The sequence below is a fragment of the Pezoporus flaviventris genome, unplaced genomic scaffold (genome assembly GCF_033815535.1).
Source record: "Pezoporus flaviventris isolate CSIRO_AGI_PZ_B2104156 unplaced genomic scaffold, CSIRO_AGI_Pfla_v1 ptg000001l, whole genome shotgun sequence".
Classification (NCBI taxonomy): domain Eukaryota; kingdom Metazoa; phylum Chordata; class Aves; order Psittaciformes; family Psittacidae; genus Pezoporus; species Pezoporus flaviventris.
In genome coordinates, this window is record NW_026892549.1 from 18,445,951 (window position 1) to 18,461,233 (window position 15,283).

General features: G+C 43.0%; 1 protein-coding gene across 6 annotated transcripts in view; it reads left to right on the forward strand.

The window, feature by feature from the left end:
• Nucleotides 1-6,436, forward strand: part of SGMS1 (sphingomyelin synthase 1) — a 99,237-nt gene extending 92,801 nt beyond the window's left edge. For all 6 annotated transcript variants that reach the window (XM_061446778.1, XM_061446786.1, XM_061446818.1 and 3 more), the window contains 3 exons: nucleotides 660-813; nucleotides 1,556-1,722; nucleotides 3,959-6,436. In XM_061446778.1, coding sequence (XP_061302762.1) covers nucleotides 660-813; nucleotides 1,556-1,722; nucleotides 3,959-4,138 — 501 coding nt within the window. In that variant the 3' untranslated portion in view covers nucleotides 4,139-6,436. The remainder of the gene's footprint in view (nucleotides 1-659; nucleotides 814-1,555; nucleotides 1,723-3,958) is intronic.
• The last annotated feature ends 8,847 nt before the right edge of the window (nucleotides 6,437-15,283 follow it).

The following is a 15,283-nucleotide window of genomic DNA, read 5'->3' on the forward strand; positions in this document are numbered from 1 at the left end:
TTTTGAAATGTGAAGTGGATGGAAACAATTTGAAGACTTTCCAAAGCAGAGTGGTAGGAGGCCTTAGAGTCTGGAATGAGATACTCTCTTCTTCTGTGTGTTGGATCTAGGTTTCGGCAGCTGGCCGTACAGCTTGGGGGTTCATCCTCTTTGCTGTTGGATTATTATCTCTAGGGCCTGTGCTGTTACGAACAAGATGCATTAAATTAAGCTTGATTTATTTTGGAGTGCATTGCCTCTTGAACAGAAGGGAAAACAGATGTTTAGAGAACATGACAGAATTCCAGCTATAGCTGGAAATACTTTTTAATTCCTTTTTATTGGTGAGGCTGGATTTTTGAGACTGTATTACAGAATTTGTAGGTTTTCCAAGAGTCATTATTCTAAACCTCACTATATATGTGTGAGTTTCATATATATATATATATATATACATGCCCATTGTATATCCCAGTGGAAGAATATAACAAATAAAACCAGATCTGAACCTGTTAGCTGTGCTTGGAGATTCCTGGTAGAGATATTTTTCCTGCACAGCCATGAGCATTAACAAAGGCTGCCGAGAAGACCTGGGAGAAAGATTATGCCTTTACATAGTGTGAGCAATAAGTACTTTTGTTTACAACATGCTGTGCTTTTATGTTTTACTCTTCTACCAGCTTTTTGGAGACTGGGAATCTCATCTGCGAAGGATAATGAAATTGATTGCTGGCGGAGGATTGTCCATCACAGGATCCCACAACATGTGCGGTGACTATCTATACAGCGGTCACACTGTCATATTAACTCTTACATACTTATTTATCAAAGAATGTAAGTTCGTTAATGTTCATGTGGAATTTCTTGTTGTATAAGTCTTTGCTAATTGATGAATTATTGTTATACTGATTGGAAAATACAATTAAGGTAAAAGTGCATGCTTTTCCAATTAAATAATAGTACTTCGAAGACATAGGGCTTACTGAAAAAGAAAACCTTGGAAACAAAATAAAATACTTTACCATGTAGATGACTGAATTAAGCATCTTACTTAAAAGAAAAAGCAAACCAAAATCGTTTAGAATATAATTGAAACCTTCATTTCACCCTGCCTGATGAATGGTATTTCAGCTGTGTATTTCCTAGTCTCTTAAGACTCCAGATGAATGCCATACTCAATGCAAGGTTTCTCATTTTGCAAGAGTCAAGCCTTAGTATATGCATTTATTTTTTATGAAAGGCAAAAGGAAAGGAGTGCTGTTTATGTAGAATCAGTATTAAGATAGAAATAAGTTAATTTTTACTGACCAAGGTATGTCATGTATGTATTGGGCTTGTTTCTCAAAGATTTAATAATGCTTCTATTTCCGAAGGACCTCATTACCCCTGAGCACGACTTTAAGTAACACCTTAAGATAATGATACTTATTTTGTGATCTCAGCATTCCTACTTTTAATCTTAATGCAGGCATTGCAGTACCCACCCAGGATTGCAGTAGTCTGCTAATTACAGCAGTAGTCTTGCATGTCAATAACATCACATTTTGAAATAATCACTGCTTGTGCTTCTTTCCAGATTCCCCACGGCGACTCTGGTGGTATCACTGGCTTTGCTGGGCGCTCAGCATGGTTGGGATGTTCTGCATCCTCCTTGCTCATGACCACTACACTGTGGACGTGGTGGTGGCTTACTACATCACTACAAGACTTTTCTGGTGGTATCACACAATGGCCAACCAGCAAGTGAGTTTCTCACAGTCTTTGGATCTGTGTGGTTCCACTTGCCATAGTGTGGTAGTGGATGAATTTCCACACTTTGAGACTTTCTGCAGGAGTAGGAGTGGACTCACCCATGTCCTGTGGAACATTCCTCTATTCCCACTTCACATTGGGTTTGCAGGAAACAAAAAGGCCTCATCAGCTGGGTTCATCTTGGGTTACACCTGCAAAAATATCTGAAGGTCTTCCCACAGGCAGGCCTCTCTGCTTCTGCTGTGTAACCTCAGTTTTTGAAGTCCTTCTGAATCTGGGCCAGTTGGCCAGTTTTGTGATAGCAGAACAAACCATTTAGATGTAATGGGTTTTTTTTTGTGCCTTGGTGTTTATTTTGTTTTTGTTGAAGCCAGCTGGGTTTTCCTGGAATTCCGTGGTTTGTATACTTTAGTTAGATGGCACATCTCTTGAAGAATATTATGAGGCCTCAATACAAATGAACCGGTTTTCCAAAGTGTTTCCAAGTGGCAGTAAGATCTCTTGACTAAGAGAAATGTTTTGCTTTTGTGGCAGAGAGCAGGCTGTTCCTGTCCTAAGGCCCAAGTCTGGCAAGGCATGGAAAATAGGGTGATGAGGGAAATACTGAGAGCAAGGAGCTGCTTAGGAGGAGGCAGCACTTGATTTGTAATAATCAACCAGGGAGCAGTGGTAAATGATTCAGAGGTCATATGAAGAAGTCTAAATGAGGTCTCGTGTCAGTTCTTACTTTCCTGCCAGTGAACTAGATCAATAAGAAGTGAGGTTACAGTGCTGAGGAATGTGAGAGGAAATGCGCAAGTCTGTTATCCGTGGGAAAGACCTAATGAGTTAAGAGAAACTTAGGCCTGTAACAAATACTTTCTGGAAAAAGATACTTTGTTTCTGTTGCCTATGACTCCAGTTAATTATGTTTAAGAAAGACCCAGTATGATGGTAGGAAATTAATTAATAATACGATGGTGCAGAGTTTTAGATCATATCAAGGTTTTCTAGCTACTGTGTCATATTATTCCAGTGGTTTTGATGCTACTTGAAGCAGTACACTACAGTCAGACCCTGTGGTACATTTTTACCACCAAATGCTTAATTGCAAGGAATGCACTTTGATGCTCAGTTTGGGAACCACTATGTTTGATACAAGTCTGTGCCCAGACTCTTGTCCTACACCATCAGACTGACTTCTGCACTTTGCATTTGCTTCTGGGCTCTTTCAAAACAATGGTGCTAAGTGGCTGTACATCCAAGGTGGAAACAATTGAAGTCAGGATTGCCTTGAATGCAAATGAGGACTTGCTTCAGAAAAGCCCTTTGCCTTACTGTATGGAAATGTACCTGTTTTACTGCATGGTGTGACTTAGAAGATTGCTCAACATTGCTTCCCTAAGCTGCTGAGATGTTGGGAAATGCTGAACCCTGGATCCTTACCTGAGCACATGTTTGTATGATGTTTTTTTTCCTGGTGCTGCTCCATTTGCAGGTGGCTGTGGCTTGTGTCTGACACCCCACTAGGGAGGGCTAAAGTTAACTTATTTTACATTTGAGTTCATGACATGGGAAGAAAGCTTAGTGTACAAACCCCATGCTTGTGCTTTCTGGTGCGCTGATACAATGCTTCCCTGCTCTGACATTGAAAATGTGCAGCTGGGTAGTTGGATAACTCCCTTGGTGCCTGCCCACTCCTTGTGTTTCAGCTATGGCTTGCGCATAGCTAGGAGTGAAAGGGTGGATTGGGACCATTTGAGAGTACGTGGAGGGCAGGGCAGGGTTCATTGCCTCCTCCAAATGGGTTGAGGCATGCGTTGCTCATAGCTTTGTAGGCACACGGCTAGGCTCCAAAGATATGTTTGAGCTACATGTAATTTCAGAGGTACCTATGCAAACAGCTGTGCTTTGGGTTGGGTTGGTGTTTTTTCATTCCCAGAAGAAAGGAGACCCCAAACCTTTGGGCTATTGATTCTTTTCTTATGGGACCATTGAACAGCTGAGGTCTTGGAAACAAGGGTGAGCCTCCCTTGTGAGCACAGGGAGGCTGCGAAAAAGTAGCTTGGCTTCTCTTGGTCTTTGTCCAGGTCTGTTTGAGAGGTATGTCTAGATATTATGAGATTTTTGGAAGCAGCTGTAAGCAGGACATCACTGATGAACTGATTGCAAGTGATGTGCAATGAAGTTGTGCAAGTAAGTCATGTGCTCTTTTGTAATTCTCTTTTTTCTGATTATCTTTGTGCAGGTGCTAAAAGAAGCTTCCCAAACTAACCTCCTTGCAAGGGTCTGGTGGTACAAGCCCTTCCAGTACTTTGAAAAGAATGTCCAAGGAATTGTACCTCGCTCCTACCACTGGCCCTTCCCCTGGCCGGTGCTGCACCGGGGCAGGCAGGTGAAATACAGCCGCTTGGTGAATGACACATAACAGCATGTCAACAGACAAAAGCGGGGGGAAAAAAACCTGTCCCAAGTGCTAAGAACTCCATATGAGAAGATGCCATAAAAAAAAAATCAACTGCTCCCTAACCCTTTCTTTCAACAGTTCCCTTGACTTAACCTATTCAGTTACCTGGTAAGCACTGTGATCTTTTTTTCTTTCCAAAGGATCTGCGTTGGACAACAATAAAGAAAATTTAACTTATCATGCACTGTTATACATTTCTTGTCAATAGATTTGGGATTTACATTTACCCATCACCATGTTCCTTTGTATATGATGCGACGGCATAAATGAAAGCTTTTATATCATAAGTTCTGGTCTTTCCAGTCACGTCTGGAAATAAAGCATATTATTTTCTTGGGAAAACATACTTTTCATATCTCTTGCCCCAAAGATTGGGCTGTAAGCCATTTTCTAGCAAATGACTATGTGAAGGTTTCTAAATACCTGCCTTGGGTAAAAATCAAGAAATCTTTCTACCTGTTGCACCACGCTATGAATAAGGTGATAGACACAGGAAGGTTTGGTAATCTTGATTTTGTAGAATCTGCAGTGACTGTGTCAAAAAGTGCAAAAAAAAAAAAAAAAGTGCAAAAAAAAAAAGTTGTAAAGTGGTTTTCTAAGTATTTCCTAACTTTATTTTTCAAAATGTGTATGAAAATTAAATTTAAAAAGATTTTTACATGTCAGAGGATAGAGAGTTAAAATTTAAAGAAAATGCTTCTTGGGAGAGAGAGATTTGTCTATGTTTCTAGTGCCTTTCTTGTCTTGATTGTATGGTCAGTAGGCAGTCTTAAATGTTTTTATTTAATATAAAGTATTCCATGAAAGCAGAATTATATATACTGTATAATTACTAATTTTTGCATTTATAGCTAAATTAAATTGGAAATTTGCTTATAATGTTGAAAATGCCATGTATAGGGGAAAAAAACAAATAAAAAGGGTCCGATCTTGCTCACACATTGTGGGCAGGTCACACTAAAAGGTATCACTTTATTGTCTACTTGGTAGCTGTATTTTAAAAAGAAAAACAGCCATGAATTCCGGTTTTTTAAGAACTTTACAAATGATCACTGAGTGAACTACAAATGGTTTCTCCATCCCGTATTGAAATGTTGTTGAAAAACAACAAAGATATTCTATTTCTTTAAAATATTTGTGCAGAAACTGCATGTAATTATAAGTTTCACTCCTACCATACATACTGTATGTTTGGGGAAGAATTCTATCCTAAACTTGCCAATGTGCAGAGCAAAATAGTTTTTTTTAAAGAATGAAGAAGAGAAAATATATATATAAATATATATATATCCATTCTGTATTTTACGTGAAGCAGAGTTATCTTCTGTAGGGTTTTTGTGTATTCACAAGGTGATATTTGTATTGTAAAACAACAATGGTGAAGGAAAATAAAGAGGCTTTTGAAAAATGTAGTTTCCTTTATCTTTTTAATATTAAGTTTAAATTGAAAGCTGGGTTTATTCTTCCAAACCTTGCCTTTAATTTTATGTGTTATTGCACTGTAGGCCATCAAATTTGGACTGTATGGAAACTGCATTGGTTTTGAATTGCTGTTCGTGTTGGGCAAAACAGTGCCTTATCTGAAATAAATGCTATGCAATAGATTCTGATCGTGTGGGGGCCGGGAGCAGATGGGAGAAGCCTTCCTGGGAGCCATCACCAGGGCTTGAAAAATCTACTGTGAAACTGCTGGAATGGAGCACGTTGCAGGGTAAACATCCATGACTGCAGGATCTACTGGTCCTGTCACTTAAATGGCAGAAAGGAAAAAAAAGAAGTGAAAGTGCCAGTTCTTTTTTTTGGAGGGGGGATGGGCTTATCTCCACTTCTTTGCACTGTTCCTCAGTCTTGGCTAAAAACTTCCTTGGAGAATATATGGGGTGTTACTTCTGCTGCTTTGTCTCACTGTTGCTTGGGATGCTAAACAAAGACTAAACCATTTCTTACCAGTTCTCTTTCTCCCTAGGAGGGAGGGGCCATGCTTCTTGGCAAAACCCTTCACAACAGTACTTGCAGAGCTGCCTGCAAATTCCAGGGATCAGCTCTGCACACTTTACCTTCAGTTGATGGTATTATCTTGGCAACTCTATGGTTGAAAGTAGATTTAAAATAGAAAGCAAACCCCCCCAAGAGAGAATTCATGCTCCCAGAAGTAAATGACTAGTAGATTTTTCAAGACCTGGCATCACGCACATCAAAACCATTGACATAAGTAAATGTATGGATATATGCACATGATATTAAATGGAATCTGCTGAATTCTGCATTGTAGTGTCTGACTTACTGCATGACTTACTTGCTAAATGTGGTTTCATGTTTTTTCACATGCTTTGGTAAAGCATGCTATCTTGAGAAATAACTGGGCAAGCAGGGATATGGAGCTCAGCAGTGTGGCATTGCTTTGAGTGCTGCCTGGTCTGGAGGAGGGGACCAAGGCAATATATATGGGACAAAATTGTTGCGCATCAGTGTAAACTCCATACTGTGGTGCTTGTGCTGCCTTGATTCCCTCCGCTGTGAGTATCTGCTCACCAGCACCAGCTTTTTAAGATGGGTAATGGCTTGTGATGGCACCAGTGCTGCAGCAATCGGCGCGTGGAGTGCAACTGCTCATTGTTTAGCATGGTGCTAATAGTTGGGGATATCAAATTTCCCACCACTGAGTGCTTCAGCAGCATTTTCCGCAAGCCACTCGGGTGTGGTATACATGTACAGTGATTCTTCAGCCTTTGCTTTCTGGAAGAGCATAGCCATGGGTGATGGAGGTCCTCTGGAGGCTTTGAACACCTGTGCTTGCCTTTGAGCTTTGTGTTTCGAGGGTGAGATCATTGGGCAACTTCCAGGGGTAATCCTATTTACAATTAGAAGCTGAACCACCACGTACATCATTCACTGCACTGGTGCATGGGTGCATAGCGTACATCTACCTTGGTAAGTGAAGATTGTGCTGTTTGGGCGCACATGGACCTTTGCTATTGATCCCCATTAGAGAAGTGAGCATGGCAGATTTGGGCCAGTGTAGAGCGAGATGTCAGCAAAAGAGAAGTCTGGTAGTGTGCTGCCTTGATCAAAGCAAACAGCTAATGGCTTTTTCCACACTGTGCCAGTAAAGCCACCTTCTCTTGATGTTGTAATTGAACATGGAATTGTTTAGTTTGAGGTCATTTGTAGGATGATAGGAGCCTGTTTTATGTGTGGAGGGGTAAACCTTAACATGTCCTGTGCAGATTCCAGGAGGCTGAAATTTGAAACAGCGGCCTTCACCAGAGAATGATGGAAAATGACAGCTTGAGGTAGAGAAGGACCTGGCAACTGTCTTGGGTCCTAGACAAACAGAAACCAAGACTTTTGCAAGGAGAGTGGACTTTGATGTTGCTGAGATCCACCTCAGTTTAGCTTTTAGTCCTTCCAGATGGAGAAAGTTTTAAGACCCTTAATCTGCAAGGGTGGGAAATTTTTGAGGAGCATAAGCTAAGCAAGGGTAATGATCCCTTTGTTTTTCTGTACTCTGAAAAGATTAATTAATCCCTATCAACCTCCCCCCTCCTGCTTTTATTCAGGGACAGCTCAGTGCCCTTCGGTTTATCCTTGTTCTGGTGCTGGGGTATGAGAGTGCTCCCCTAAGACAAGCCACCACAGGTTCCTGTTTTGGCGACTTTTACTACCAAATTCAGCAGGTTCTGGAAGCAAACGTTTTCTGGAAGGATTTAAGGCTATTTTTTGACCATTTCATAAGGACTCTTTCCACAACCATGTGCCCAAAATAGAGATGAACACTTTGCGTCATGCAGCGTAGTGTTCCCATGCATCTCCTGTAACCTAGCAGGAATACATATTTTACTTGTAGAAAATTAACATAAATTTTCTAGCACTGGTGCATCCTAATGTAATTTATGCCTCTGGTTATTTGTGTATGCCGTAGGCTTGGCAGGGAATGCTAGTGAGCACCAAGATTTGGCCATGACACTCTGCACATCCCTTGTGTAGCCTTGTTTAAATAGTAAGCACGTCACTAGTGAAGCTTGGGAGGAGGTGGGAATCCCCCAACTTGACTGCAGGTGGTTTTCAGCAGCAGTGTCTCAGCCCTGCTAGTTACTCTTGCTGGCAGATGGTTGGCATGTAGGCATAGGTGGGCATAGAGCAGCCCACCTTGTTCATTTTATGCCTGATTTTTGCCCAGAAAAAGCCAGTGGGAGGTATTTTGGAAAGGATCTGCCCAATTCTGCATTGCTCTTTTTCAGTCTCTGGGCCCAGGGAGTAAAAAGCTTTTCTGTATCTTGTGCCAGAGCTCTTCTGCTTTGCACATGCTGCTTGGCTCTTCCTCTGAGCGATGTTTTCCCCATGCTCTCCCACATCTCAGGTAAGTGCCATGCCTGCGGGGCTGATGCTGTCTGTGAGCGAAACAACCATCCATCCAGGGCCTGGGGCTGGCTCTGATAAATGCAGCTTTGGATGTGAATGAAGTTAATGTCACCAGAGCATTTCCAACAAATACTACTAAATGTGTCCTGCTGCCAATTGATCCTGTTGCAGGTTGGTGAAAGGGGAATGGGTTAGCTTAGGGGAATGTGCTTTGGCCAGGAAGTGGTGGTCTGAAGCCAAAGTTGGCTGCTGTAGTCTTCTGATATACAGTCCTGAGCACTGAAAGTGCTGCCAGTTTAAACTTAGAAATCCCTGAGACAATTTTGCTCTCAAAAGACCTTTGTTAAAACAATGATTCTCTTGAGCAGCCCTCCCTGGTGATGAGGATGATCCTCCAGGTATTACTGTGGGGTCCAGCTGCTTTGGAGTTGGTTCCATCCCCTTTAACATGATGGGGACAACTTGCTGCAAGAGCTTTCCTGCAGGGTACCTTCACCCCCTGGAAGGTTCAAAGCGATTCATTCAAGCTCTGCTTTTGCCCATGTAATGTTTTAATGCATCTCCCTCCCCAGGCTTTGCAGAGCATCTGCAGTGACAAAGGGTCTCTCCTTTGGATCCATTTATGATGCGCTGGGTGACTTTGGCCAGCATACTCCCCGACTGTAATAATTGCTTCTGCTCAGGCTTCCCCACTGGTTGCGTGCAGCTGCAACACACACCAATCACAGTGTAGAATTTCATAACTGCTGATTTTCATTTTCCCTGGGCGAAAGATATCCTGCCAGACAAGTTATTTGAGCAACCCTCTGGGGTTTTTGGTTCATTTCAGCTTCTTGCAGGCAGAGCAGGTTGGGTGCCATGAGTCTGAGCTGCAAGTCTCGAGTGCAAAGTGAGGATTTGCATTTGCAATGTTGGCCAAGGCAGCCCTCTGCCGGGTGAGTGAGCCCTGGCTCTCCCCACAAGGTGATTTTTTTTTTTTTCCTTTTCCACTTAATATTTTATAGTCTTAAAGAGAGCACAGTAGGCAAAGAGCTCAGCACATCACCTGTTTCCCTGCACTGATGTCTCCCCCTTGGCTAGAAGATGCAGGTCTCTACCTTCCAGCAGTGAAAGATGCTCTGGTTCATTGTTTTTTAGCCTATCATGTACTTCCGTGCTTTGCCTGCCTTTTGACAGGGTGACTGAAACATACCTTCCCATTGCATTTGGCAGCCAAGTTACTTTTGTTAAATCCACAATTAACTTTTTTTTTTTTTTTTTTTTGTCAGAGACTCTGATACTTGCCTCAGTGCCCTCCTTGTCATTTGGTTTGTACTGCTGTTCAGGGAAACGAAAACCTGGCGCCTTTCCACATCTGTCCATTTCTACTCCATATTCTTCCCATGGAAGGAATGACTGACCCATGCTTTGTCACATGGCCTCTTCATGAGGTCATTCTGCACTTTAGCCTGTGGGAAACCTCAGCCAGGCTAGGGGAGCAGTAAGGGAGGTACTTCAGCTTTGAAAGCAGTAACATTATGTATGAGACAAGGAATGTGTGTTTGGCCTTTTGCTGCTGCTTCAGATGATTGATGGCAAAGTATTTTTCATTTGTGGTGAAGCTTTAACCCATTGGATTTAATCTGTGAATGGATTTAAGGCATCTGATCTGGGGAACTTTTGGGTGTTCCCACGTCTGAACATCAATCAAGTATGAGACAGCAGCAGACCATTGCCAGGACTTGGTTGTTCGGAAGCGTAGAAGGTCCTTACTCATACCACATCCCAGGACAGGATTTTAGGAACGTTTGGTAGATAGCCCTTTCGGGTCAGCTATCATCGAGTGATCTGCACATGACTTGAGTTCAGAAACTGTAATTGTTCCAGTTTTACTGCCTTTGCAAAAGGCCTTCTCCCCATTCAGCCTGCCCTTCCTAAACTTACCGTGCATGCTCCCAGCTGTGTTGTCCAGCAGGAAAATCACCGTTTATCACCACAAATAGGTCTTATTCTGCTACCAGGAGCAGCTTTCAGCCATGCCGTGGTGATTCCACAACATAGGGTGCTGTCTCACAGTAAGCCTCAAGTACCCATATGCCACATCCCAGAGTTGTTGGTGTCTTTCCTGGAAAATACCTTCACTGCCCCCAACAACTGTTTAGCATATGTGCAAGGGCCAGTGCTTGAGGACCTTAAGGGATGCCAGAGAGCCCAGTGCTGGGTCTGCAGCATGTTTTTGTTGTGCAGCTCTTTATGGGTCTGCTCTTCTAGTTTTCTTTCTCTTTGGCATCACTTTTGTCCTCCCCTTGGTTTTACACTGAAGTTTCAGGTGCTACCTGTACCCACAGAAAAGGGTTCTGAGCCTCGGTGATGTGTTTAGAACTGGCTTTAGCCATGTTCCCTTGTGTCACTGAAGCCCAAGCTCAGACAGCTTCTGTGAGCAGGCAAAAGTCATGTCCATGGCTGAAGCTCCTGTTGAACCCAATGGGATGAGCTCTCCCAGTGGGGGTGGCAGATTTGACTTTAGCAGAAGAACTAGAGGTTTCATGAAGCCATTGAAGCCATTCACAAAACAAATACTTGAAGAGATGAGATCTTGGTGAAACACCACAATTTCTACATTAGCCACTGGAGGCACAAGATGTTCCAGAAGGGAATCACTGACCCAAGTGTTGGGCAACCAACCAAAGAGTTTGAGAGAGATCTGGTGCTACTGCTTGGTGCTTCTGGGTCAGTCTGTGTGCCAGCCTGGTGATGGGGTTGGACTCAAGCATGGCCACCATGTTCATGTCATGTTTGTGACTTCAGCCCTTCAGCCAACAGAGGTACCTGCTGCTGTTTGGAGCAGGTGTGTGAGTGTTTTGACCAGGAAAGGTGGAGAAGAATATCCATGAATACCTTCCTGATCAACCCCTGTTGTGTCCCTGCCAAAGCCTGAGCAGCTTTTTGCTGACAGCTCTGTGCAGAAACGTTATCTTCTGCCATCGGTATCCTCCTGTGTCCACGTAAAAAGGACTTTGGCCATTCTTTATAAAATAAACAACATTATCTAAGAGCCCACATAATTGCTTTCCCGTCCTCACATCCAGGATCACAGCTTTGCTGAGCACTGTGCGGCTGTACAAGTGACATGCCCATGTTGAGATGATGGCGGTTTCAATTTTCTGCTTAGGAAGCAAGTATTTAGCAAATAGGCTTGAATCAAGGTTTCTGCCCTCCAAGTGACGAGGCCCGCAGCATGTCTGACCTCACTGGAGAATTGCTCACTGTTATGGGGTATTTGCAGTGGCTTCCCAGGGAAAAAAAAAGATTTGCACCCTAGAAACACACCGGGTCAATGCAGTGGCAGCAGATATCCTGCCAGAATTCTGTTTCTGTAGAAGGTGGTGCAGAGTGTTCCAGTGTAATAAAGAAAAGCCTAGCAAAACAGTGCTCTTTCTTTGTTTTTGATATGCTCCAGCAGAGGCAAACAAGGCTTCATCCAGATTATGCAGCAGATCTGTCCTCTTCCCAGCTCTGTGTATGAGGTGAGTGATACCAGCAGGTAGGTCAGTCACTTCTGGACTTTTTTTATAATGAGTTTAACAGAAAGGTGGTAGAATTGATATGAGTCTCCAGGAGGGCCTTTTGAGGATGTTCAAGAACCCCACACACCATCGAGCAGATAGCTGTATGAGGCAGCAGGTGCTTCGCCCCAAACATGGGGCTGCACTTACAGGTAGGAAATAAGTTTCTGTTAAAATGCAAAAGAATGTGAGTTTTTACTTTGTGCCATTATGAGATGTCTTTTGTCTGTCAACCAAAACTCAGTTGGGAGTGGGAAAATGGGATGGTTGGGTTGCTGTCCCAGTGATGACAAGCCATGTCAGAAAAGCAGAGATGCTTTAGAGGAAGGTTTTGTTCTCCTTCTGTAGGAAGGCAGCCGTTCCTTTGAGCCTCACTGCTTAAAGCATTACTTTTATTTACAGTTTTTACAGATGAAGTATTTTCTGCTTGTTTGGCTTAGATAGGACATGGCAAATAGCCCTATTCCTGGTGGGGGCAAATTGCCTCCTGTTGTGATTGCATCCTGCATTCCCGGCTGGCCCATGGAAACCTCATGCGTTCTCTGTGGGTTATCCAAAAATGCTTGTTGCAAGAAGCACTGCAGCTTTGAATGAATGTCTTCTGCTTGCCAAATTCAAGTGAAGCCACTTCTGAGCCTCCATTTGGAAGGGGCTCAGACAAGAGCAAGTATTAAAGCTGGAACAAACTGCTGTAAGACCACTTGAAGGACCATGAAAATGAGAGAGGAGGAACAAATAAATAGCCAGACTTTAGGCTATTTCTCTTGAGTGGGGTGAGCAACAATGAAGCACCACTGATGGAGTGTTACATCCTTCCCCTTCACAGTCTGTGGGAAAGCCACTGCTCTGATAAATTCAGGGCCAAAATGATGGAAAGAAAAGGAAGGAAAGCAAAGGGACAGAACAGATGAATAAGTACTCTATTTACTTTTGAGACTTTTACTTAAATGTAAGTTTTCCATGGGGAGAGCACCTGGAACACCCAGGGCATGTTGGAAGTCCTTGGTGTCCCACGTGTACTTTCCCTCTTTATCTCTTTGGTGATTTTCCCTGTTGCCATTCGTGCACACTGATGTTGGAAGACCAGGATGAAGGAATCCAGTTTCAGACAGCTTGCTGAGAAGGCTGTGGTCTCCTATGCATTTATATGGTAAAAACTTTGTTTTATATGGTCTCGGCTTTGGTGGCTTTGACCAGGAAGTGATGGTTTTATGCAGGCTGGTTTTGAAGTGAAACGTGGATGCTGGGGGAAAGTGTCAGTTCTTTGAAATGATCTGGAGTGGTGAGAAACTACAAAAGAAGGAGCAGAAGGGGAAGCAAACGCATCCCTGGTTTGTATTTTTAAAGAAAATTTACCTTTTTTTTTCTTTTTCTTTTTTCTTTCTTCCCTAGAGGTTAAAACATGGATGTGCTTTGAATTCCCTTTCATAATTATTTGGAAGCACAACCTTTGCTGTATAAGGAAATGCACATTTGCAAATTGTTTACTGGGTTTCCTCTTCTCAGCTTTGCCTTACTGCATCAGTGGATCCATTATTCATGAGTGGCTTTAGAAGTTCTTTTTTTATGTAAGGGTACGTTAAGAAAATATTTTATCTTTCTGAATTTCTGAATGTATGATATGTTTTTTAAGACAGGAAAAATAGCATCGTTTTATCCTCCGAGATCTCTTCACACGGTTTACCTACGAAGTTGTTCTGAGCCCATGTTTTTTAATCCCACTGAGAGAGAGGATCCACAATCTCCTGAGTGCTCCTTGTCAAATATTATCAAGTGATTAAAACCTGGTACCTGGTGTCATATGAGAAATCAAGAGCATCCTCCATGAAAGTCAAGACCAGATGAAGTGTTTCCAGGAGTGGCTAGGTGGTAGCATCAAACCAAGTAGGCCTGCAAGGGCTTTGCTGGCTTGTCTCTGCAGCATTTGCGTTATGTTGAGAATGAAAATCTTGTGCTGTTTGCAGCTACTGGGTGTATCTGGTAAGGGTTTGCTATTGTGTGATAGCAGTTACGTGTAAAGCCATTGTTTTAGTAGGATAAATATTATAAATAAAATACAACTTTCTTTGGTCTCATTTAGCACAAAATGAGAAGGGGAAGAAGTTGAAAGACTCTCGGTCTTGGGGAACATGGTGATCTGTGCAAACCTTTTCTTCTTATGAGAATATTATCTTTGAGATATATCTTTCGCATATATATACATATATGAGAATTTCATCTTGTGACATATTATGACTTGATACCAGCCCAGACTGATGTGTAGTCCCAGACTATCCAGACAGTGCTGGAAAATTACCTCCCAAAGGAAATTTCCTGAGCCTGCATGCATTTCACATGTGCCTGCTTTCAAATCCCACGTTTTCTCCCACCTCCAACATGGAATATAACTTCAGGGATGTCCTGACCCCTCCAACCATGACTACTGTTACTTCCTGGGCTCTGGTTTCCTTCCAGCCTGCATCTTGCAGGGTTGCTGATCTCAACAATCAGTGGTTAATGAGTAGGTCCATGAGCATCCTACCCCTGACAGGGCAGCTTTTGCAGGGGGTTTTATTTTTCAGGCTAGGTGCTCCAGTGTGGCGGCACTGGGGGTAAGCATCATGCCTCCTGTGGGACCACAGTCCTCCCTTGTGGAGGCTGTGCTGAAAACCTGTCTGAGGAGGTGGATGTGAGGGTGCAGGTGCCAGTAGGGATGGTTTCTCCTGAGAAGTGCTGGAAACGATTCCAGGGCTTCTCTTTTGAGCCAGTTAGTTATTTCTCACTAGATTGACAGTGGCTCTGAGGTGTTCCAGGGTACCTGTTGCACTGCCATGTGATGACCTCTGTGTACTCAATAAACACTCTCCAGGATACCATCCTGGTAATTCACCTTCTCTAGAGACACTGAGTTGTGTTCCCACAAGAAGGGAGAAGTTCAGGGGGATTTACCAAGTCCTTAGAGCTTCAGCTGAAGTCTTTGCAGTCCAGGAAGTCCCTTTTCTGTACCAAAAAATCTTGTTGCTTCTGCAGTCCTGAGCCAGGACAGATGGACATGGTCGTGCCACCCAGGGGAGATAGGGACCCACAGCTCCCCGTAACCTCATCAAGCAGCCTTTTTAAAAGGAAAAATGTTTCAGATATTCCCCAAAACTTGTTTTGAGCTGCTACCAAGCTTCTTTTTCCTCTTCCAGCCCCAGCAACAGCTAGCTTGTCCTTTCTG